Raw genomic sequence first — 27,197 nt, forward strand, 5'->3', positions numbered from 1 at the left:
GGACATTCCTGTGTCCACTCTCTCTCCTCTCCCTTTGACAAACAATAAAGATTAAGGACTTTTGCTTATCCTGACTCCAGCTGATTTTAAAATATCAGGGTACTAATGCGGTCTTCACATACGTACACACAGAACAGCTTATTATTTTGGTGGTAGTGGTGTTTGAAACAGAATTTGGAGGAAGGTAATAGATGTACAGTAACTACCAAGAGGAAATTTAGAGAAGTTTGTATAACCTTCTGTGTAATAGCAGATATAAAGTGGTAAGCAGTCCTTAGAAATCATCTAGTCCAACCTTCATTTTACATTAAAGAAACTGAACACCTGAATTTACTCATCTAGGGTCAGTCACACAGTATGTTGCAGGTGAAATTCAGATCTATGACTGTGATTTCAGTTTCATCTTGCTCTTTTCATTGCATGATTCTGTCTCCAAATGTCAATTAGATATCTTAAATGTTTTATATGCCAGTTGACTGCTCTATGTTAATGACTATGAAAGTTTATGTGAATGAAAAAAACATTGTACACAGTAACAGCAAATTTGTGTGGTTATCAGCTGTGATAGACTTATCTCTTCTCAGCAATGTGGTGATTCAAGACAATTTCAATAGATTTGAAATATCCAGAGAAAGAACTATGGAGATTGAATGGGGATCAAAGCATACTATTTTCACTTTATATGGGGGTGGTAGGTTTTTTTCTGCATGGTTTTTCCTTTTGGTTCTGATTTTTCTTTCCCTACATGATTCATATGGAAATAAGTTAAAAATTGATTGTACATATATAATCTAAATCAGTTTGCTTGCTGGAGAGGGGGATGAGAAATTGAGGGATGGAGAAAAAATTATAACAATGTTACAAAAATGAATGTTGAAAACCATTGTTACTTGTAATTGGTAAAATAATGTACTGTTAAAATAAAAAAATAAAATGAGGTATTTGACAAAAAAAAATTTATGTGTAAAAGTATTAAGGAAAAGTAATGTATGTGAATAAAATGGTAATTTTTATTCTGGCATACTCATAGTTTCTTCTAGTTTGAAAATAAGAGGTAAATATTTTGGAAGATTTCTAAAAGAAATTTCAGCTTCTTTTCAACTGCTTTCTAAGGGCAAAAATCTTTATCTTGCTATTTTTGGTCATAGCAAGAAAGCCTAGCATAGTGCTGTAGCATACCCTGCAGAATCTCAAACATAACCTTGCCAATCTGTAAATGAGTGCAGTTGTTGGGTAATTTGAACATTCCTGGACATTGCCCTTCTTTAGGATTGCCACACAAACTTGGGTTTTCCAAATGTGCCAGCATAATGAGTGCCTTTTTTTTTTTTTAACAGAATCATTTTTAGGAACTTGCATTCCACTGAGAGGATATAACATTATTTATAGAGTATACGGGATACCTGAAAGTGCTGAAAGCTTATCCACATAATACAAGGACATCATAAAGTCAGGATTTTGAGCTGTAGGCTTACTTTTGTTTTTCCTCACATTCATTTGCATGGGAGATCTTGAGAGAGAGAAAAACTGCAGGGCCTTTGACCCACATAGACCAGTGAGGATTCTTTTCGCAGAAGCCACAGAAGTGGATTAAACAGTATTTACATGGAATTTTTAACCATGTCATATTGTTGACCAAGATAATAGAATGTGATTCAACCCTAGTTACAGATAGTTTAAAAACTATTTAAATGCCTATGAGTGTTAATTAGCTTACTGTTAGTTGAAGGTACTCTGAATTTAATATACAGGGACCTCCTTGAATGAGGAAATTCTCTCTATCTATACCAATGAATAGTTTCTTTGCTGTTAAGTCTTAGAGATTGCCTAGGACATTAAAAATGACTTGTTCAGGTTAGGTTAGACTTCACCCCAGTCTTCTGAGTTTGCTTATGTTCCCAAAGTTTGGCGACTGGAAGCCTGAAAGCTAAGAATCTGGGAATTGATGGATACTTCTTATAGAAAGAAAAGCTGCTTTTCTCTCATATGACTGACTGGAGTATAAGGGACCTTTCTTCCTTCCTTCTAAAAATACCAAATCCCAAACATGGACTGGAAGGTAAAAGGGAGATGGCAGACTCTACTCTTACTTTTATGGGGAAGAAGTTGCACCTTACTACCTTAGTAGAGGGAGGTCTCCAACTGGGACAAACTTTAACCTTGGGTTAACTTTTCAGGGAAACCCACATTTGGGAGAACTGATAATTTAAGCTGAGAGCACTAAGTCGTTGGAGCTCTCACAGAAAGGTTGAGAGGTAGTTGAGGTAAGGAATATTGGAAATGAACATTGAGGGATGTTGAGAATTTTAAGAGGAAAACAAGGAAGGAGAGCAGTCTAGCCATTCAGAACATTCTGTGTAAAGACAGAAGTGTTACATAATAGAATTAATTCTGAGGTGGGATTCAAATTTTAGTCTTTCTATAATTGGTTTTCATTCCACTGTTATCCTTTTCCCTTTCTTTTGTTGAGAGCATCAAAACACAACAAAAACCTTATAGAACCTCTTTTATTTTATTTCTAATTCTTGAAAATATTGGGATTCTGAGGGCATGCTTTTTTTTTTCTCTTCTGAGAAAAAGATAGCCCTTCATCACATAGGTTGTCCCAACTGTTCAAATTAATTTAATTTTTTGTTTTTTATTCCTATGTTTGCATTTCAGAGTTTCCATTGCACTCTGGTCTTTATATAAGGAATATTTGGAAGTCCTCTTTTTCATTAAATCAACTTTTTTTCCCTCTAAAAAGTTATACTTATCTTTTGCCTTTCAGAAGAGTGCATTCTTACTTCTCCTCTACTTTCTAGCGGCTGATAAGTCTTGAATGATCATGATTGTGACTCTTTGTTACTTGTAGTGGGAGTAGTATTTTAATCCTCCTACTCCCATGTAAATTGGCCTAGTTTTCCCTTAGAAATTACTGAAACTTTGAGATTTGGATGACTCAGAAACAAGCTAGAATAGTATTTGAACTCTTTCTTAATACTTGCAGTATCTTTTTTCCCTGCCTGAACTTGGAAACTCTGCATTTTGACTATAATAGTCCCGGGAATTTGTATCCGAGGTTCATTTCAGGAGGTAACTAGTGGATTCTTTTGATTTGAATAGAGCTGGGCAATTTTCAATCATGATTTCTTCAAAGGTGATAACCAGAACATTTTTTAAAATTTGATTTTTAGATAGATTATTTCTCCTTGACAAGCAGCATGGTGCATTGGATATGGATTTGGATTTAGGGAGATCTAGGTTCAAATAAAGCCTTAGCTGTTTTAATTCTAGGTGTTAGGTGACCTTTCTGTATCTACTTTTTCAACTCTAAAATGAGGTTTGATTAGAGGACACCTGATTTTTTTTAGCTCTAAATCTATGATTCTATAACCTGTTTTCTAATCAGTTGTTTTTGTTAGGTGATAAATTTACATTTATTTCTGTTTTTTCAGTTTTGTGATTTTTGTCCTAGTATTTCTTGTTTTATGGAGTCACTGATTTCTATTTGGTCCATTCTAATCCTCTGAGGAGTCTGTTAGATGGAAAAGGTTTTGCACTTCTTATACTAAAGTGTTTACTTATTCTTTGCTTTAAAGTTGCCATTTCATTTATAATTCTTTCCTCTAGAATACCCATTTCATCAACAAGGAAAGGAACAAGCATTTACTTTTTTTTTAATAACTTTTTATTGACAGAGCCCATGCCAGGGTAATTTTTTACAGCATTATCCCTTGCATTCACTTCTGTTCCGATTTTTCCCCTCCCTCCCTCCACCCCTTCCCCCAGATGGCAAGCAGTCCTTTACATGTTAAATAGGTTACGGTATATCCTAGATACAATATATGTGTGCAGAACCGAACAGTTTTTTTGTTGCACAGGGAGAATTGGATTCAGAAGATAAAAATAACCCGGGAAGAAAAACAAAAATGCAAGCAGTTTATATTCATTTCCCAGTGTTCTTTCTTTGGGTGTAGCTGCTTCTGTCCATCCTTGATCAATTGAAATTGAATTAGCTCTCTTTATCAAAGAGATCCACTTCCATCAGAATACATCCTCAAACAGTATCGTTGTTGAGGTATATAATGATCTCCTGGTTCTGCTCATTTCACTTAGCATCAGTTCATGTAAGTCTCGCCAGTCCTCTCTGTATTCATCCTGCTGGTCATTCCTTACAGAACAATAATATTCCATAACGTTCATATACCACAATTTACTCAACCATTCTCCAATTGATGGGCATCCATTCATTTTCCAGCTTCTACTACAAACAGGGCTGTCACAAACATTTTGGCACATACAGGTCCCTTTCCCTTCTTTAGTGTCTCTTTGGGGTATAAGCCCAGTAGAAACACTGCTGGATCAAAGGGTATGTACAGTTTGATAACTTTTTGAGCATAGTTCCAAATTGCTCTCCAGAATGGCTGGATGGGAACAAGCATTTACTAAGCACTTTGCAAATACTAAGTTACAACAATCCTGAGAGTTGCTATTATTTCCATTTTACATAAAAAAAAAATTAGGCAAGTGGTGATAAAGTGACTTGCCCCAGATAATGCCTAAGCCTAGATTTGAACTCATTTTTCTGATTTCACCCTCTACTTACTGTACTAATTAGGTGCCTTTTTTTTCCCTTTTACATTGACCACCTAATAGCCTTTTAAATTTTTTGCTTTATTACTTCTAGGAACCTGAACTCTTTTGACTACAGTTTTTTGTTTGAAGCTTTGCTTGTGATTGCTACAGTTATCCTCTTATTCTGGTTTTGTATCTTGGGACACCAAAAAACATTATTTTATCATTACTGAATTGTTTTCCTTTTTTCTGCCTTATTTTTTAGTCAGAGACTGGATCTATGTACTTCTGGAAAAAATTGGTGGGAATCTCATTTGATTCAGATCTTTATTGTCTGGAGTCCAGTCCAACTCAATCCCCTTCTTCTTCTGGTTTATAAGGACCTCAAACGAGGTTCATTTTAGTGAACAACAAACTTTCAAGATCCTAGTCTGATCTAGGGTTTAGTCTAATTACTATTTGAGCTTTGCAGGCTCCCAATCCTGGTCTGGGATCAAAGTGATAAATTCACAATCTCTGGTTTCGTTTCTGATCACTTGGTCCCAATCCAAACTTCCTGACCTGGTATATACAACTCTAGGTTTTAGGTTTTCCTGCCTTACCCCAGTCTCTGAACTGGAAAAGCTTCTGTGTACAAAGTTTTGTTGGCTGGATCCCTGCATGTTTCTAACTGTGCCCTAGTAATTAAGCCAGAAAAATATGTTTGCTTGTAGTTTTTAATTAAATTTCCTTATCCTTACATATTCTGATGCTTTTTAAAAAAATTCTTGCTGAAGTAATTGTATGACAGCTAGGCTGTTTTAATTTGGATTATTTTGGCATCCTACATGAAAGCTAAACACTTTCTCAAAAACAACAAAATCTGTTGTCCACAGTTAGAGACAATAACAAGTCATCATTATAGAGAAATTATATCAAGCTCCCGAACAATATGAGGGGAGGCAACTGATTGGAACTGCAGTCTAGCAGTTTGAAATATTATGACTGGAGGAAAAGTAAAACAGTGACTTTGAATTTGCAGAAGTTAAGCTAATCATTTTTAAAACCTCAAAATACCCACATCCTGTGGTGATCTTCTTCTTTTAAAATAAATAGAATAGTTCTCTCTGGGGGAGAGAGCAGGTTTTTCAGGGAGGTTTTCTGGAGGCAGCCTTAGTATCAGTTCAGATCAATAATTACCCCAAATGCAGCCAGGTGATAAAAATTCAGATCTTTTATTGTCTCCAATATATCCTGGTTAGCTTAGAGGCTTATCTCTCTCCTCGGTTCCAAGAGCTCCCTCACAATGTCTCCAGAACCAAAGGTTTGTCCTTCAGTCCTCCAGCCAACCAAGTGGAAAATGAAATGGATCTGTCTTGCCTCAGAGAGAAGGCTTTGTCCTTTGCTTCTGCCTCTGCTTTCTTAAGCCTCCAATCCAGCTCCAAGTTGAATCTGTCTCTCTTGCCTTCCGAAGTAATTCTCTCCTGGCTCTAGCTCAACTCCGATTCGTGGCTTCTTCTGACTTGACGCTTCCCTCTCCATGTAAATTTGGCTGAATTTTTTCCACTGGGTCTCTGCTTTCTTCTTATATACCAGAGAGAGCGAATATGGGTTTTCTCTCATAGTGCTCTCTGCCCCTAAGAGCTTCAAGGGAGGTGTGAATTCACAAAGTTACAAAGTTTACTTTGTGAATCTCCCAAACTTGTGAATTCCAATGAGTACTAGTGTGAACACAAGCATTGTTTCAATTAGTTCTACTTAGTACCTTGTTTCAGGTTCTGTTCCAAAACATCAACTCTAATGAGTCAGCAGTTTGTAAAGATTCCAACAACATCCCCCATCTTTTATTTGTGTCCCAGTAGCTGCTAGGTAGAACAATTACCCTGATGTCATTTTGTTTATAAATGAGGTTGCTGACAAGGTTCTAATAAGAAAACTATTTCTACACTTCTCTAATGTTTAAAAACATATAGATACAACAAAGTGCATCAGGACTGAATTGGATTGGTATTCAGGCAAAAGGGACTTTCTTTGCAGCAGGGAACTGAACTCTACTTTGGGATTTGATTATAATTCCATTTTGGGAAGTTAGTTGTTTAGTGCAACTTTATGTAGCTCATGCCTTTACTGTTATAGAATAGGAAAATCATTTTTTCTTATAGTTGAAGACAAAACTTAATTTAAAACCTACATCAAGCAGTAAAAGTGCTCTAAAGAAGTGCTAAACAAATAAAATGTAAAAAGAAAGATGATTTAAATGAATTAAAAGTGACATTTTATGATTTCATTTATATGATAAAACACTGCATTAAAATTTCAGTCTCCTTCAGTTTTAAAATCCCATGATTCTACTTGTTGAACACCCACCCAGTGAAAAATATGTTAGCTGATGGATGAGGGATACAAAGCATAAGACTTGGCTCCAGTACTTTAAAAGTTTTCAATCAATTTGATTTAAAGTGAATTAAAAAACAGGATGTTCCTAAAGGTCAATACAATAAATTCTAATTTCTGAACTATTTTTAAAAGTCCTAAATCCTGTTCTCAGAAGTTTCCATGGTTTCTGGTTATAGGCAGGTACAATTCAAATGTTAATTATCATTCTAAGGCAGTAATTTTTTTCAGGCACTCCATAAACAACACTAATGCTGAGCTGTTAGTAATATTAGAGGCACAATCAGCTTATAAGAGAGGCATGTGAAAACATAGCCTTCTCAGTTGATTTTCAAAGGCGACCAGCATGAAATCTAATCAACACCAACTGTCTTCCTCAAATGGGAAGCCAGGCAACAATACAAGGTATTAATTTTAGGATGATAAACAGAACAGAAAAATCTACTGGTCATAACTTGTCTACTGGATGTTTTCCTCAGTTTTCTTTTTTGTTACCTCACCACATGCCTATGTTTCTCTTAAACTCAAGCTACAAATAAGTGGTGAAAATGAGCTTTCATGATTATTTTATAAGACTTAGAAAAAGCTAAGTGCTTTTCATGCTTCTTAATTATACCTCCTAAGAGAAAAGAAGATTCAACTTGTATTCCACTGAATTACAAGGAATAAAATATGTCTGAATGTTTGAAGAAAAATCATATATTTTAAGAATATGGAATGGTACAATTGGTTTGAAAAAAAATTAAGGTCCACATGAAGAAATAGCTCGCCTATTCATTAGTACATTGACCTGAAGTGCTAAGAAAAACATGAAGTAACACTTTTATTTAAAAATATAATTTTACTCAATTTTGAACTTAAAATGGATTATTTTAATTGAGTCTTTTTTTATTCTTGACAGGTCTTCTCTGCTAATTTATAGTTTGGGACAATTTACAAATGGGCAGCCTTTGCAAATGGGTATTAACCTACAGAATCCTCAAAAAGCATCTATCACTACAAGGTGAAAGCTTCACATAGAGTGGTCTTAAGGGCCAAAAATACCTGGGTTGAAGTTTCTCTCCCACCTTGGATACATTCTAGTTGTATGATCCTGGCAAGTTACTTAACCTCTTGGTGTCTTGGGCAACTCTGTGAAAGAAACCATTGAGTGAAAGTGTCAATCTGTAAGGGAATACAGATAGAATTCATCAAGAGTTTCTGACCCCATTGAAATCACAGATCAGAAGCTAATGCTAAAAAGGGAGATGGGCTAAGGCTCTGAAGATACAAGATGAAAAATGTCACTGCCCTTTGCTCTCTAAGAGCAGCTAAAGATAACTAAGAAAATTAGCAAAAGAGAATTAAAGTAGGGAGTGGGCCTAGTCCTGTGATTTCCATGTTATAAGTAACTCCTAGAGGAGGAAACTCTCCTCAGCCCAGGTCAATCCTGCAATGTACAGTTTTAGAGAATTGCCTAGAATCTGAGAGATTAAGAGCCTCCTGAAGTCTACATGGATATTCTCAATGCATAGACTGCCTTCCTGGTTCTGTTTCCTTCTTTGTGTATCTGTTGATCTAAACTGTGTTTTCCAGAAGTCTTTATAAATGCCAATTCTTACCACATAGCAGTATTCCATTATATTCATGTGAATTTTTCCTTCCTTCCCCAACTATTGGATACTTAATTCAAGTTCTTCCCTACCACAAAAAGTGTTGCTGTGATTATTTTGATATTCATGGGACCTTTTCTGTTTTGAGCTCCTAGGAATATATGCCTAGCAGAGCATCTTTAGGCCAAAAGACATAGACATCTCATTCTTCTTTCAGTGTAATTCTAAACATGCTTTCCAGAATGATTATAAGAATTCTATTTTTATGGGAACAAACTGCAACCATTCCCAATAAGATCAGGAGTGAAATAAAGTTGCTATTCAATATTGTATTAGAAATGCTAGCTTTGGCAATAAGAATTGAGAAAGAGATTAAAGGAATTAGAGTAGGTAATGAGGAAACCAAATTATAACTCTTTGTTGATGATATGATGGTATACTTAGAGAACCCCAGAGATTCTACTAAAAAGCTATCAGAGGTAATCCACACCTTTAGCAAAGTTGCAAGATACAAAATAAACCCACATGAGTCATCAGCATTCTTATATATCACTAACAAAATCCAACAGCTAGAGTTACAAAGAGAAATTCCTTTAAAGTAACTACTGAGAGTATAAAATATTTAGGAATCTATTTGCCAAGGGAAAATCAGAAACTTTATGAGCAAAACTACAAAACATTTTCCACACAAATTAAGTCTGATCTAACCAACTGGAAAAATATTAAATGCTCTTGAATTGGGCGAGCAAATATAATAAAGATGACAATACTACCTAAATCTATTTATTTAGCGCTATACCAATCAGATTCCCCAAAAACTATTTTAATGACCTAGAAAAAATAACAACAAAGTTCAAATGGAAAAACAAAAGGTCAAGAATTTTGGGAAAAAAATCAAATGAAGGTGACCTAACTGTACCAGATCTAAAATTATAAAGCAGCGGTTACCAAAACCATTTGGTATTGGCTAAGAAATAGACTAGTTGATCAATGGAATAGGTTAGGTTCAAAGGACAAAACAGCCAATAATTTTAATAATCTAGTGTCTGACAAACCCAAAGATTCCAGTTTTTGGGATAAGAACTCATTATTTGACAGAAATTGCTGGGAAAATTGGAAATTAGTATGGCAGAAACTAGTCATTGACCCACACTTAACACCGTATACCAAGATAAGGTCAAAATAGATTCATGACCTAGGCATAAAGAATGAGATTATAAATAAATTGGAAGAGCATAGGATAGTTTACCTCACAGACCTGTGGAAGAGGAAGGAATTTATGACCAAAGAAGAACTAGAGATCATTACTGATTACAAAATAGAAAATTTTGATTATATCAAATTGAAAAGTTTCTGTACAAACAAAACTAATGCAGACAAGATTAGAAAGGAAGCAATAAACTGGGAAAACATTTTTACAGTTAAAGGTTCTGATAAAGGCCTCATTTCCAAAATACATAGAGAATTGACTCTATAAGAAATCAAGGCATTCTCCAATTGATAAATGGTCAAAGGATATGAACAGACAATGCTCAGATGATGAAATTGAAACTTTCCACTCATATGAAAGAATGCTCCAAAATCACTATTGATCATAGAAATGCAAATTAAGACAACTCTGAGATACCACTACACACCTGTCAGATTGGCTAGAATGATAGGGAAAGAGAATGTGGAATGCTGGAGGGGATGTGGGAAAACAGGGACACTGATGCATTGTTGGTGGAATTGTGAACAATCCAGCCATTCTGGAGAGCAATTTGGAACTATGCTCAAAAAGTTATCAAACTGTGCATATCCTTTGATCCAGCAGTGCTACTACTGGGCTTATACCCCAAAGAGATACTAAAGAAAAGAAAGGGACCTTTTATATGCCAAAATGTTTGTGGCAGCCCTGTTTGTAGTAGCTAGAAACTGGAAAATGAATGGATGCTCATCAGTTGGAGAATGGTTGGGTAAATTGTGGTATATGAATGTTATGGAATATTATTGTTCTGTAAGAAATGACCAGCAGGATGAATACAGAGAGGCTTGGAGAGGATGCTAAGTGAAATGAGCAGAACCAGGAGATCATTATATACTTCAACAACGATACTGTATGAGGATGTATTCTGATGGAAGTGGATCTCTTCGACAAAGAGAAGATCTAACTCAGTTTCAATTGATCAATGATGGACAGAAGCAGCTACACCCAAAGAAAGAACACTGGGAAATGAATGTAAACTGTTTGCATTTTTGTTTTTCTTCCTGGGTTATTTTTATCTTCTGAATTCAATTCTTCCTGTTCAACAAGAAAACTGCTCGGTTCTACACACATATATTGTATCTAGGATATACATGACATATTTAACATGCATGGAACTGTTTGCCATCTGGGGAAGGGGGGATGGAAGGAGGGGAAAAGTCAGAACAAAAGTGAGTGCAAGGGATAATGTAAAAAATTACCCAGGCATGGGTTCTGTCAACAAAAAGTTATAATTATGAAAAATTAAAAAAAAATAAAGAATTCTATTTTTACCTATAATATACCAGAGTTCCTATCTTTTAACAATTCCTCCAACACTGACTACTTCCATTTTTTGTTATCTTTGTCAATTTGTTGTGTGAGATGAAATTTGAGTTGTTTTGATTCTCATTTCTATTATTAGTGATTTGCATCAATTGCAATTCTTCTTTTGAGAATTGTTTGCTCATCTCTGGCAACTTCCTCAATCCACTGGGGAATGACTTTTAGGAAGAGCAATCTTCTTTAAGAGCCTACATGAGACAGTCGGCAATATTAAACATTTCAAAGTGCCTCATGGGTCCAGAAAACTAGTCAGGTTTTCAGAAAGCCTTGTGAATATTTCTTATAAAATATTAAGATTTATAGCCATTACTAAAAAAAAGACTAATTACCACTTTTGGTGAATATCTCAATGAGGTGTACACATTAGCTGAACATTATAAAAGAATTCAAAAGTTCTTGGAGTTCAGAGAGTAGTTAAAATAACGTAAAATATGATTGTCACTCTGTTGTTAAAGTGATATACCTAATGTTACTTCAGCATCACCACCCCTGTCTTCCCCTAAATTCCAGCGACTCCCTATCACTTCCAGAATCAAATACAAACTTCTGTCTGGCATTCAAAATTCAAAAATGCAACTTATTCCATCTACTGCCCTCTGCAGTTTTCTTATACTTTGCTCCATGATATTAGATTTTGAGATACAATGACACTGGCTTCCTTGTCCTTGCTCAAATAAGATCTCCTGACTCTAAGCATTTTTACTGAATATTCTCCATGCCTGGAATATCACTCACCTCATCTCTACCTTCTATTTCCTTCAAATCCCATCCAAAATCCTACCTTGTACAGATAGGACTCTCAATCTCCATTAATTATAGTGTTCCCTCTGATGATTGTTTTAAATTTATTCTGTATTTATCTTGTTTGGATGTAATTCTTTTCTGATTGTTTCCCCCATTAGACTATGAGCTTCTTGAGAAGAGACTGTCTTGGTTTACCTTTTTTTCTATCTCTAGCGCTTAACACAGTGTCTAGCACATAATAGGCAATAACTGTTTATTGATTAATATAATTATAGATGGGGCAGTAAATATTCATTTTTGAGTAAGAAGAGAATGGATTAATTATTCCTATATTTTACAGTGATTCCTTTGTAAACTGCACTTTAGAAACTGAAAGAAAGCCTAATCAAATAATGGAAATTTTTTTCTATAATGATAACTTCTTTTATGGTGAGGAGGAGACATAGCCTTTATTCCTCTCCAAAAAACAAAAACAAAATAAAACATAGAACACATATATTAGACACTAAAAAACTTGGCTATTCTCTAGCAATATACCATAAAATGACATGAACTAATTCAAATGTAAAACAGTTATAAAACATTTCTAAAAATTCATCTTTTTATGCCATTTTTACTTAATGCTTTATAGTCTATAAATCATTAAACACAATCATCTTAGACAAATTCAACAAATACAAACAGCTCAAAGGGCAATAAAGAGTACTCAATCTGCATTATTATTTACTAGTAATAACGACCAAGAAACAATTTTAACAATAAGAACATTAACAGAAACTTTCAAATACTTAAAAAAGTAGCCTATCTAAAAATACACAAGAGCCACATAAGAAATACATTCTTATTTGAGAGCATCAATGTTTGTAATGGGTTGGAAGTTATAATAAAATGTCAGTGTTTCCCAAATTATGATACATGTTGAATGAAATATTGAGATATTAAGGGATTTCCTATTAGAACTAAATAAGTTCACAACAAACTTTATATGGAAAATAAGTGAACAAGAATCTCACATTCCCAGATTGTAAAACATATTCAAAATCATCAAAAATATTTGTTACTGGGAAAAGAGAAACAGATCAATCAATCAATAAACATTTATAAAGTGTCTACTATGTGCCAAATACAAAAAGAAGCAAAAGACAGTCCTCACTCTAACGGAGCTAACAGTCTAATGGGGAAGACAACAGAAGGAACACCCTGGAATTAAGAGAGGGTAGGGTAGATTTCTGGTAGATGGAATGATTTTAGCTGGGACTTAAAGGAATCAGGGAGGTCAGTAGTCCAAAAGAGGAAGGAGAGCATTCCAGGTAACAGCCAGATACAAGAGAAAGAGTATGTTAGTGTAACAGCTAGGTCAGTGTCACCAGATATAAGTGTAAGGTATAAAAAGACAGGAGAGGTAGGAGAAGTATTGAAGGATAATAAAAGTCAGAGTATTTTGTATTTGATTCTGAAATCAATAAACTATCATAGACTTTTATTGAGCAGAGTGGGTGAAGATGGGGGATGACAAAATAGTCCTGTGTTTTAGGAAAATCACTTTAATAGCTGAATGCAGAATCGATTGGAATGGAGAGAGACTGGAGGCAGGCAAGAACAGGCTATACCATAAATCAAGGTGTGAGATGACCAGGGCCTGCACTAGTGACAGTGTCAAAGGTGAGAAATTATTTTTGATATTGCATAGGTGAAATCGATAGCTTGGATATGAGGGATAAGGAAGTGAAGAATCCAGAATGACTCCTAAGTGCAAGCCTATGGACTGGGAGGACAAGGTGTTCCTCTAAAGTAACAGGAGCGATAGGGGACAGAGATTTTAGGGGAAACTATAGTTTGTTCTGTTTTGGACATAATAAGTTTAAGATATCTATTGGATATCCAGTTCACAATGTCTAAAAGGTGATTGGAAATGTCAGATTGGGGGGTCAGCAGAATGTTTAGGACAGGATAGGGAAATGTCAAAATCAATGGCATACACTCTCCAATTGATAAATGGTCAAAAGATATGAAGAGACAATTTTCAGGTGATGAAATTGAAATTATTTCTACGCATATGAAAAGGTGATCCAAATCATTATTGATTAGAGAAATGCAAATTAAGACAACTCTGAGATACCACTACACACCTGTCAGATTGGCTAATATGACAGGAAAAGACAAGGACAAATGTTGGAGGGGATGTGGGAAAACTGGGACACCGGTGCATTGTCGGTGGAATTGTGAATAAATCCAACCATTCTGGAGAGCAATTTAGAACTATGCTCAAAAAGTTATCAAACTGTACATACCCTTTGATCCAGCAGTGTTACTACTGAGCTTATATCCCAAAGAGATAATAAAGAAGAGAAAGGGACCAATATGTACAAAAACGTTTGTGGCAGCCTTTTTTGTAGTGGCTAGAAACTGGAAACTGAGTGGATGCCCATCAATTGGAGAATGTATGAATAAATTATGGTATATGAATGTTATGGAATATTACATGTAATGTTCTATAAGAAATGACCAGCAGGAGGATTTCAGAAAGACTTGGAGGGACTTACATGAACTATGCTGAGTGAAATGAACAGAACCAGGAGATCATTATACACTTCAACAACAATACTATATAAGGATCAATTCTGATGGAAGTGGCTTTCTTCAGCAATGAAAGGATCTAATTCAGTTCCAAATGATCAGTGATGAAGAGAACCAGCTGAACTCAGTGAAAGAACACTGGGAAATGAGTGTGGACTGCTTGTATTTTTGTTTTTCTTCCCAGGTCATTTTTTACCTTTCTAAATCCTATTTTTCTTGTGCAACAAGAGAACTTTATAAATATGTACACATATATTGTATTTAAGATATACTTTAACATGTTTAACATATATTACACTACCTGCCATCTAGGGGAGAGGGTAGAAGGAAGGAAGGGAAAAGTTGGAACAGAAATGTTTGCAAGGGTCAATGTTGAAAAATTACATGTATATGTTCCGTCAATAAAAAGCTATAATAAAAAAAGAAAAAAAAGAAAATCAATAGCATAGAGATGGCTATTAAAAACTTGGGAGCTGATGAGATGACCAAGTGAAATAGTATAGAAGAGAGTGATTGACAATGCCAAAGCTGTAGAGAAAAAAAAGAGACTGAAGATAGAAAAATGTCATTGGATATGGCAACAAAACAATCATGAATAATTTTGAGGAAAGTAGTGGTGATGGAAGAAGGTCTGAAGTCAGATTGTTAGGCTTCAAGAAGATTGAGAAATGGAGATACATGTTATAGATAGTTTTTTTGAGGATCAATGGAATAGAAAAAATAGATCAGTGTCAATCAAATATATACAAAAGGTTAGTGTTTGATAAACATAAAGAAAATATAAACTTAGAACAGATTTAATAAATTAAACTTGGACTATTAGTTGGTAATCTGTCAGGAAAAAAACTCATATTTTATGTCATACACTCCTGCACAGAATTATAAAAATGATGAAATAAAATGAAATAAAATATTTTGATTGTGGGAGGTTTTTTTTTTTCAATTCAACAAAAGCAATTATTAGGAAGAAGACAGATGTGCTTGATTACATGAAAAGAAAACATTTCTGTATAACATATATATACATATATAATTAAAATAAGAAAAATAATAAGATTGTGAAAAACATTCATAGCAAATATGACATGTAAAAAGCTTGACCTTTAAAAATATATAAACAAGATTATTTAAAAAAAAAAAAAGACTGGTTCTTATTTTTACCACCTTGGAAGTATTGGGATCTATGCCACTCTGATAGATAAGGAAACTTGGGAACTTTGACCTGCTCTATTTGTGATTCATGCTGGTTTGCTTTTCTTTAAGCAATCTAATGGCACTTCTCCCCAAATTCCCACTGTAGACTCACTCTATTAATGTTAAACTTAGTGCAGATGCATAGCCCAATTCTGCAGCTCAGAATTCCCAAGCTCAATCTGGCAAGAAACTTGTTAAGGCATAATAATAATTCCCAGTCCATAATGAACAAAGGTCAAAGAATATGAATAATTTTTTTTCAAAAGAAATACCAACTTAATAACTATTTGAAAAAAAACTTTCAATATCAATAATAATCAGAGATAAAAAATAAAACAATTTTGAACTATAATCTCATAGCCACAAAATTGGTTAAAAAACAATCAAAAGCAAAAACCTCGTTGCTGGCATACTTACTTATTGTTAATGAAATTACAAACTTGAAGAATCTTTTTTCAATAGTCATCTGGCAAAACAAGCATTTATTAAGAACTTACAGATGCTATGGCAAATGTTAGGTTCTTCTTTCAAAGAGTTCACAATCTAATGGAGGAAACAAGATACAAACAAGTATTTGTAGAAACATAAGCTATTTACAAAGTAAATGGGAGGTAATGTTGGAGGATAAGCACTAGCAGTTGCAGGAAGTAGGGGATCTCTGATATAGAAAGACCGCCTGCAGAAGATAGGTTATGAGCTGAGTCATGAAAGAAGCCAGAAAATACCACGCACAAGGGAAAATCAGTGAAAATATACAACAGAAATGACAGTGTCATATCTTTCACTGAGTACGTGAGGATCAGCTTAAGGAATATCTGCCCTTCTTCCTTTCTTTCCTTATGGAAGTTGCTGAGATGATACTGTCAGAGCTCTACTTAAGGAAGATTGTTTTATAGCTGAATGGTGGATGGATGGAAGGGGAGAGAGCCTTAAGCACAGGGAGCCCAGTCAGCAGGCTATTGCAAGTTTATGTGTGAAGTGACCAGAGCTTGCACAAAGGTGATGTGAAACAATCTATGAGATGTTGCAGAGTAGGAAGTAAGACTGAATAGGTGGAGTGAAGTGAGGCAGTTGAAGGTGACAAGACTGGGATCCTAAGTGTTGCCCTCGATAGTAAAAGGGAAATTAGAAAGAAGATTGTGGAAGAAAGGTGAGCACTCTCTTAGATGGGCTAAGTTTAAGATGTCTACGAGACATGTAGTTCAAAATGTCCAAGAGGCATTTGATGATGTGAGACTGGAGGTCAGAAGAGAGGTTAGGGATGGAAAAATAGATGGGGTTCATTTGCACAGAAGCTGAGGAAATCACCAAGAGAATACAGAAAAGAAGGGGAAGCACTCAAGGTTGTGAGTGAATATCCAGCAAAGGACAATGAAATGGAGAAATCAGGTAGGTAGAAAAACCAATCTTGAAATGGAGAAATCAGGTAGGTAAAAAACCAATCTTTAAAACCTGGAGAAGAGAAAGTGTGCAGGAGAAGAGGGCAATAATGGTGAATACTGCATAGAGATGAAGAGGGAGGATGCCTGAGGAAAGGCTATGAGATTACTGATAACTTTGAAGATAACTGTTTCAGTTAATAAGATGATTCTCCCTGATGCGGTTTGGTTCGTGGTTTTCCTTTCCACCTCAACTCCTGGACTCTTAATAGAGAACTTCAAAATTACATGTTGCTGTTTCCTCTCATACCAGATCCCGGTTCCTAAATCTACTCAACTGTCATGGCCTGCTCCTCAACTCCCCATCAGGTCACAAACAGCTATTCCCTTGATCTTGCCATCACCCACAGTTATTTCACTTCTAAGTCCAAGGTCCAAGAATTCCAAAATTCCTTTATGTGAACATAATCTTTTCTTCTCTTCCTCTGCCCTACTTTTCTTCCTTATCATTACCTTCCATTTTTCCCTTATGCCAACTCTGTTCTGGTCTGGAGACGTGTATTTCAATATAAAATTCTTATTGCCCAATTCCTAATAGCAGCATTATATCTTAACATCTAAATTTTTAAAGTCCTTTTAAAAAAAAATTCAGGTTTCAAATGTAAAGCCCTTTCCCTAATTCTACCTAAAGAAGCAAAAGTTATCTTCAATTTTTAAGCTTCAACACAGGTTTGGATTTTCTGACCAACCAAATCAAAGGCATAAAGGATGATTATCTGCCAGCATGACAATGACTAGTTTAACTCAACCCTCTTTATGTCTGTAAAGTGGTTAAATATATGAATAAATTACAATTGAAAAGTACACAAAGTTTTATTTTATTATTTTTTTATCAGTATTTAATTATAAAATCTACACATATAAAATGAAGAATATTTTCTGAATGCTTATCAGAGAGCTTTGTTTGTACAGACTATGGCTTAAAAACCATCTTACAAAAAACAAACATTTCCAAACAAGCCAGTCTAGTACACATTTGGCATGAAGATGTACACAGTGTAGGGGTAATACTTTTTTTGGATGCTATGATTAGATATGATTTTGAGTTTTGTTAACTTAGGAAGAAAGGATTAAAGTATCTCACTTCATTCTTTGGGTATCTATTTAATAGTAACAATCATGAAATGACTCATTTTTAAAAAAAATAATTCATTAAAAAATAGGAATTTTCCCTCCTATTCTCAACTTTTTCCATTGGAAAAAAAAAATCAAGTAATAAATAATAAACCGGGGCCAATTTTATCAGGGAATTGGTAAACAAAGTTAGCCAGATACAATCTCCATAAACCATAAATTCTGCACTTCAGAATACCTGTTTCCATAGAGATCACATCTAATAGTTCTCATACAAAGCCAATTAGGTAATCAAGCAGTTTCTTCTGTATTTTCTTCATTCCAATTTCCTTTGTGAAGTCCTTTTTTTTTGATATAGTAGGACATTTCTGAAGTCAGGAGCACACCCGTCTCATAGAGCAGCTGATTATTAGCATCCTTCTTCCTATATATGTATATACACACTCTATATTTATTTCCTTGTTAACTCAAAGTGTGTGTAGAAAAGCATAAATAAGATTATTCCTGAGCACAGGCCTTCTGAAGAATGTCCAAGCTATATCTTGCCATACTCAGTGGCTAGACAATACAAGATCAATATCTATTACTTTCTCAACTTCCACAGAAAGTATCTCATTTCCTTCATTAATAATAAACTTAAGAACGACCATATATTTATGATCTTTTGCCTGATAACTTTTTGAGAAATTTGGGGGTATTTTTAAAATTAAAGTTGAAAAATGTTTTAAAAACAAAGTTAAATGGAGTTTTGGAAATAGAATGTAGGACCAGATTCTTTCAAAATCCAGATTCCCACAAAATCTAAAAACCCATCACAAAAAACAAATATATGTATTTCTAGAAGATTTTATAACAATCATATCCATGTCCTCTATTTGACTGCTATAACCTATTTCTCTTCAATATAAAAATATCTTCAGCCAGTATAGTAAGATATTAAACCTGTGGAAAGCCTCAATTAGTCCCTTCACACTGATGCTCCAGGAAATTGTTGTTGTTGTCTTTGTTCCAAAACTTGTTGATTTAGTAATTGTTGCTGTGTCTGCAGAAACTGTACAACTTCTGGACTTCTTAATAGTGCCTTAGAAGAAAAAAATAGTACAATGTACTTATTTATATACTCATTTTATATTCATAATCTAGCATCATCCAGGTTAATAGTTTCATATTGAGAATTACAACACAAACCAAATCTACAAATAAATGTTTTATATTTAATATCTGATGCTAAATTCAAATTATTGATACCTATGTTAACAAGGTCACCACTTGTATTAAATCAGAATCTATGAGCATATGCTATGACATTACATGAGAATTACAACATAAACCAAACCTACAAATAAATAAAATGTTTTATATTTAATATCTGATGCTAAACTCAAATTAGATACCTATGTTAACAAGATCACCACTTGCATGAAATCAGAATCTATGAGCATACATTATTAAATTTAAGGATAAGTTCATTCAAAGGAGCAGAAAAAAAAAAAAGAAAAGAAAACAAGTACTAAAAATTGAAGGAACAAGAGCTATTTCAATAGTTGGTTAAACAGCATAGTGTATTAGAAAGAAAACCAGTCTCAAACCAAGAACAAGCTCCTGATTCCTATATACTTGTCTCTGTGATCTAGTAAAATAGACAAAAAAACAACAAAAAAATCCAGTAAAATAGACAAAATAGAGGAAAACCTCATTTTCATCAACTGTAAAATAGTTGTGACTGAAGTGGATTCTCTCTAATGTTTCATTCAATTCTAATATTAAATAATGCCATCATTCTACATGGTTCCATTATAACCCTAAAAAATACTCTGGTGCTAAATTTAATTCTTAGAATTCCTATCTTATTTTCAAACAGATCATAAAATGATTATGAACTTAATATTTATTGTAAATAATAAATTTTTATTAAGACCAATAATTGCCACTTTTCTAAATATTTATTTCCTATTTTTTCCCCTGAGTCAATTGGGGTTAAGTGACTTACCCAGGGTCACACAGCTAGGACGTGTCTGAGGCCAAATTTGAACTCAAGTCCTCTTGACTTCAGGGCTGGTGCTCTATCCACTGTGCCCCCTAGCTGCCCCTCTTTTCTAAATTTCACCACAGGGTTTCTTACTATTACATTTCTAATAGTACATTCAAACAAATATTTATACCATTTCAACTAGAAAAAAGTTTTTTTTGGAACCTTATGCCAAACAAATTCTAATGTACAACTTTCTATTCCATTAATTTATTAAATCTAATTTAATAATAATTTAATAAAATTGTCAATTGCTCAAAGCAAATAGGATATTAATAATTTTTATTTGGGGAAATTGCAATTTAGATGAGATAATTTGCACACAAAATTTAATTTGTGATGTTCAAACAAACTTTGAATGTAGTAGTTTCTCTATGTAAAAAATAAATGTTTCTGAAAAGCCTACTGCTATTTAGGCTAGTCCTCACCTAATCAAAGATATATGATATCAATTAACAAGCATTTAGTAAATTCTTACTGTGTGTGTCAGGCAACAGAGATCAAAATTCAAAAAAATAAGTTCTTTTCTCAAAGACTTTACATTCTAACAAAGGCAAAAGTATACAGAGAAAATTTTAAGACAATAAATAAAAAGTGGTTATGTCAGAAAGGTAGTTTGGAATGGATGATAGCAACTGGGAGGATCAGAGTAATGTTCATAAAGATATTAGTTTCTGAATTTGTGTCTTGAAGTAATGGAGAGATTCTACCAGGTATTGGTGAATAGGGCATGAATTCTAGTGTTAAGTGACAGCAAGAGCAAAGGCACAAACTAAGGAGAATGTCTTCTCCAGTTTGGCTATAGATTGGGGAAAACAGGAGAGAAAATAATTTACAAAGGCTGGAAAGAGACTGGGGCCAAATTGTGAAGGACTTTAGAAAATGAAATATAATAGTTGTTCCTATAGACAATGGTTAAACTAAGGAAATTAGGAAAACGATATGGTCAAGATATGGACTTTAAAAAAATAATTTTGTTAACAGTACTAGATGATGAACTGAAATGGGAAAAATGAGGCAGAAGACTAATGAAGAGGCTACTGAAGTTATATAGAAGAGAGGTAATAAGGGCCTCAACTAATGTGTCAAAATATAGGCTCTATTAGAAATGTAGAGGTGGAAATATCAAAATGTGACAATTGAATGGATGTGTAAGGAAAGGAAGAATGAAAAGCTGAAGCTAATACTGAAGTTACAAATCTGGCAGACTGGGAAAAGGGTAGTGCCTAGATCAAAAAAAAAAAAAAAAAAGAGAAAGAAAAAGAAAAAGGAAGTTTAGAAGAAGAGATATTGCTATCTCCTGAAACTAGATAAACATTTATAATGGAAGTACTCAATATTAGACCAACATAATTGAAACTAACACTAAAGTAAAATTAAACTGAAATTCCATTTTGTTTAAATAACCAAAATATTTATTTAATAAACATGCTTTTACTAAAGATCATCTTCCCCATATGATGAGTCTATGATGTAGTCCTTAAAGATATTCATTTATCAAGGTTCCAGTATGTAAAAATAAAACAAATTTAACTGTCAGTAAGTTTATAAAGCTTCAGTTATCTCTCAAAGGTTAAAACAAAAAAGATAAAAAGTCATATTTTAGATCTGCTTCAATTTTACAAAAGAATTCATATTTACCAGCCGTTTTTGATTTAGCACTTGCTCTAAGAGAGTGGGTCTTGCAGGACGATCTCCAATAGAACCAGTTCTTTGTTTTCCAGTGGATGAGGAGCCATCTGTGCTTTCCTAGAGTAAATTATAAAATATTTTTTAAATTAATCTTTTTTGTTTATAGTCTGACCTATTTCCTAGCACCTGTAGTCAAATCTAAACATTACATGGTATCCCTAAACAATCTGACACCACCCAATCTTATCAAAGTTTAACATCTAGACCTAGTCCAACCCTCTAGTTTTGGACATGAAGACACTTCTCTTCTAGTACTGGAGATCTCAATGTCCCCATGTTAAAAATTACATGGTTAGACTAGATCTGGACATTACATATAATGTAAAGCATTACTCATAATTTTTCTTATTTTTCACTATTACTTTACCTTTGGTCATATTTTCCTCCTAACTGACTATATGCCTGTCTCTATGCTGCCAACCTGAATCCTATCCATCCTTCAAATCCTAAGGCCAAGTATTCCCTTTGCCATGATGCCTCTCATAAACATTCTAGTGATCTCCCTTTGTAACTAAACACCTCTACCATGAAACCTAAATGGTTTTTATATTCATCTCTTCTCAACAAGAATATGAATTTTTTGAAGATAAGATTCGCGTCTTCAAAGTCCTTGTGGCCTATTCAAAAAGTCAGTCTACATAAAAAATAAGTGTCAATCAAGTACCTTCATATTATCCCCATAGATAAATGAGGTTCTAAAGATTTTCAATGACTTACTAAAGGTCACATAGGTACTAAATTATCTGAGGCAGGTATTAAACTGAACTCTCCTGATTACAAGTATAGATCTCTTCATTCTACTTGACTATTCCTCAATTAGTAAAAATCTCCTAAATCAAGCTGGAAGGGAGCTTAAAAATGAACTAGTATAACATGCAGAAATCTGAAACATTCTGGACTGGTTATCATTTATCTTCAAGCCTGAAAGAACCATTCACTTAACTGCTACAGGATCATCTCTAGGTCTCAACAACCTCACTTGTAAAGATCATCATTCCTGCGTTTCCTACTTTATAGAATCCTTGCCAGGGAAGAGCTATAGAGATGTCATAAGTCAACAAGCATTTATTAAATACCAACTATATGCCACTTGCTGTGCTAAGCACTGGGAATACAGAAAAGTAAGACAGTCCTTGCTGTTAAGGAGCTCACTGAGAATTATTCTTTCTACAGAGCAAAATCTGCTGCCTTCAAGAATTAAAGCCTTTCTGGTAAACTGGTAGCTGTCCACAGCAACCCAAATCAAACAATCCAAATACATTGAGATATGTTTCTGAAATGCTTCTTCTTTGTGTTAACAAATTACTGACAGAAAGGAAGACAATTAGGCTTCCAACATGTCAATTACACTTGATTTTCTACAGACCTTCAACTCAACCTTTCAACAATTATTCTCATCATAATCTGTTCAAAATATTCTAGCTCATACCCCTCTCCCCAGGTGAAACGTCTGTTTTTCGTTGTCACACACTCTAATATATAACATTTACATAGTGCTTTAAGATTTGCAAAGTGTTTCAATAATAATTGCTTACATTTATATGAGGCTTACTATGTATCAGATGCTAAACTAAACATTTTACAATTATTATCTTATTTGACAATAACCCTGGGAGGGAGGTGCCCATTTTACAGATGAGAAAACTGAAGCAGGAAGTGATTTGCTGAGCTATTTATCTTAAGTAACTCATAAGATTAAGTGACTTTTAGAGATTCAAAGCAACAGTTCTCACAGCTTTTAATTCTCTGAAGATTAAAACTCCGGTCTTTCTGATGGGCCCTGCAATCTATTCACTGTATCATTTTATCAAAAAGGGATCCCGTATGCACACCTTAAAATGCTTCATTATTTTAGTGCTGATTATCATGTCCCATAAGTCTTGGTACAATTCTCAGCTTTAATAAGTTTTAAATTGCAGTTTAGGCGTTTATAACTTTAATCTCCATTAAGACTTTTGGGACACTCAATAATACTGATTAGCTAAACGCTCACTATGTGCCAAGCACTGTGACAAGCGCTTTTCATTTGACTCTCCTAACAAACTGAGGCAGAAGGCGATTGCTAATCGACTTGCCCCAAGGTCACAACACCTAGCACCTGAGGCCAAATTTGAACTCGGATTTCCCGACTCCAGGTGCAGCACGCCATCCACTGTCCCGCAGGTCAGTCAATAAGCATTTATCAAGGGCTTAATAAATAAGGCAGGCTCTGTCTAAGGAGAAGCTCTGAGCTTGCACACTTTAGTATAAACTTTTGCAGAAATCGATTCCCGCCACTGTCAACAGACAGCTCGGGCTGCGCTCCAGGGTCAGTGCATCTCCGGGCACCAGCGCCAGAACACCTGCCCCAGTCGGCCCCGGGGATTCCCGGCTGGGTGGCGGTACCTCGAGCTTGACGCTGCTCGTACCGCTGCCGGCGCCTACGGCGGCCCCAGTGCCAGCCAAGCTCAAGGCCTGATCGTTCTTCTTCTTCTTGTACTTGTCCTTGTACATCTTGTTGCGGTGCTTCTTGCACATCCACGGCTTGCGCTGCTTAGCCACCTGGCTCGTGGTCTCGCTGCAGCCCTCGTAGGTGCACGTCTTGCTCACGCTGCCCCCGCCGCTCCCGCCTGCGATCCCCGCGGACGCCCGGCCGCCTTCGCCCCCGGAGTGAATCTCCTCGTCTTCCAGTTCCTCGGGGCTGGCCGTGCTCTCGCCGCCCCCTGGTGGGTCTGAAGTGTCTAGGAGGTCTGCCTCGTCCTCAGCGGCCTCGTCCTCCGCATCTCCCGCCACTTCATACAAGGGCATAGGGTTCTCGGCGGCGCTGCCGCCCCGCGGGACTGGGGTCACGGTCGGGGTCGAAGTCGGGGTTGGGGTTGGGGTAGGGGTAACCGAGGCCGCAGGAGCGGGGCTCGGCCGCAGGATGGCGCCCGCTGCCGCTTCCACCCCTGCCGCCTCCTCCCGGCTGCCGCAGGGCTGCATGACCAGTAGGGTGAGCTGCGGGGCTGGGGGAGCAGCGGCTGGGGGGGCGGCAGCGCCGCCTGTCCCCGCCGATTCGATACCCTGCTGTGCCTCCGTCCCGAGGGCTACCGTCGGAAGCAGACCACCCGGCTCTCTCCCTGCAACTGCCTGTCCAGACCCAACGCCAGCACCCGGAGCGCCCGGGAAGGCCTGGAGTGGGGCACCAAGCAGCTTTTCTCCCTGCGCCTGCGCGGCGTTAGGAAGCAGGATGCGAGTATCAGAGAGGCGGGCGTTTGAAAGCCTGGCGGGACAAAGCAGCTAGACTTTCTGAGGGACTGAGTGCAGAAGGAAGGCTTGAGAGACTGCGCATGTGCTGCAATAAGGCTTCTGACTTCTAGAGGCCACCGTGAACCAAGAAAGGAGGGTTACCCGGATGTACTCTTATAATTTTATCCGGGGGATGCAGATTCGAGGCGTTTTCGTCATCCGCTTCTTGAACCTCGGCTTTACTTTGCTACTGTGGTTTCTCCACCCCTGCCCTTACTCCGCTGCTCTCACCTATCCTACCTTTCCTTTTTATTTCTCAAATGAAAAATATTCTATCAAGTCCTCTCATTATTAGTAATTAAATTAGTAAGTAAATAAAAATCAGTAAGTAAATTAAATTAGTAAAATAAATCCTGCTTATTCCCACTTTTCTGACATTGAAAAAAATTCTTTACTCTTCCTCTTCCCTCCCGTCCCTCTCTCATTATGTTTCAAGTGGGAAAGATTGCTCAGGACCTTTTTTTATTCTTGGCACGAGTGGAAGGAATTTCCTCACCTTGATGATCCGTGTATCAATCCTTATCCCTATCACTTCCTTACACAATTTAGTTCGATTAAATTAAACGATAAACTACTCATTTCTGCAACTTACAAGCCTCTTCCTCTCCCTGCTGGGGTTAGCATTAGTGGTTTGGGAGCATTTTGCTTCCTTTTTCGCCCTACTACTTATCCATCTATTAAACCATATAAGTATGGTACTCATAATTTCCCTTTTTTCCCTAGAGATTGGTTCTTGACATCCTTAGATCCTTAAAAGGATAGATTTCAGGGATTACCAGAACTTGGGGGGGAAATAGATTTTTACTAACCTCTAATTGAAACGTGGCATTTCCTTCAATTTAAAAAAAAAAAAAATGATTGAAAAAAAAATTCTTATGAGAAGGGTTGTTAGGTTTCACCAGACTACCAAAAGGGTCCGTAACATAAAAATTCCTTGAAATCCCTACCTACAAAAAGGCTGAACCAAAATTTTAATATAGTATATTGATTACAATTGGACAAAATAAGTTTATCTCTTTTCAAAACTGACCACATCTTTCTGTCTACTTTCCCCTTTGACAACTTCTAGACCTTTTATATTATGAATTCTTGGCATAGTGGAGAGAGAGCTGGCCTTGGAGATGTATTCAAGTACCATCTCTAACAAACTATGTAAGATTTTTAACTTCTAAAGATCCTAGTAACTCTGTTAAACTTATATTAGTGAAAGAAGGTTCCTTGCTTACATTTTCCTAAACCAATGAAATTGTGGGTCTTGTCTCCTAAAACAACAATAAAAACTTAGCTATTGGACTTTTTCCTAATTCCAAGAGATGATAGAGCACACAGAACATGGTCTAAAACAGATTACCAATTCTAGAGAAAGAATTCCAGAGGATGAAAAATCAATACCACAAATCTTTTGCCAAAGGATAAAATTACTGCCTGTTTTTCTGTTCATCTGTTGTACTGCTCCCAGGATGTTCACTTTTTTCATTTATCTCTGCATCTCTAAAGACGGTATGGTATTTTGAATGCCAAGTCACCAACACTGATTCAATGAATAGCCGGTTCATCTACTGTACCCTATTGTATTCTAATCCTTCAGTGTCTTGTGCAATATATAAATGTCCCTAATATTATCATTTGGAATTCATTCCTTCAACAAATATTTCTAGAGTATATACAATCATTTCTATTGTGAAAGGAACCCAAAATTTGGATAATATGTAGTAGATAATTTAAAAATCATTATATTTGATTTAGGAATGAATTTTTTATTGAAGCTTTTTATTTTCAAAATATATGCAAGGATTTTTGTTTTCCTTCACAGGTTTTTTTTCTTTCTACATCTGATTTTTCTTGTGCAGCAAGATAACTGTATAAATATGTATACATATATTGGATTTAACATATATTTTAACATATTTAACATGTCAAATGCTTTTTCTGCATCCTTTGAGATAATCATATAATTTTTGTTATTTTGGTTATTGATATAGTCAATTATGCTAATAGTTTTCCTAATATTGAACCAGTCCTGCTTTTCTGGCATAAATCCTACTTGATTGTGATGTATTATTCTGGGAATGACTTTCTGTAATCTCTTT

The 27,197-nt window shown here is 35.5% G+C and overlaps 1 protein-coding gene across 1 annotated transcript; it reads right to left on the bottom strand.

The window, feature by feature from the left end:
- Positions 1-17,847: 17,847 nt before the first annotated feature.
- On the bottom strand, positions 17,848-26,196 carry RFXAP (regulatory factor X associated protein). Its single transcript, XM_051987428.1, has 3 exons — positions 24,226-26,196; positions 21,790-21,897; positions 17,848-19,200 (listed from the first exon to the last, which is right to left on the bottom strand). Exons 1-3 carry the CDS (start codon positions 24,799-24,801, stop codon positions 19,087-19,089), a joined length of 798 nt encoding a protein of 265 aa, XP_051843388.1. The 5' UTR covers positions 24,802-26,196; the 3' UTR covers positions 17,848-19,086.
- Between the last annotated feature and the right edge of the window lie 1,001 nt (positions 26,197-27,197).

The sequence above is a fragment of the Antechinus flavipes genome, chromosome 3 (assembly GCF_016432865.1).
Source record: "Antechinus flavipes isolate AdamAnt ecotype Samford, QLD, Australia chromosome 3, AdamAnt_v2, whole genome shotgun sequence".
Taxonomy (NCBI): Eukaryota; Metazoa; Chordata; class Mammalia; order Dasyuromorphia; family Dasyuridae; genus Antechinus; species Antechinus flavipes.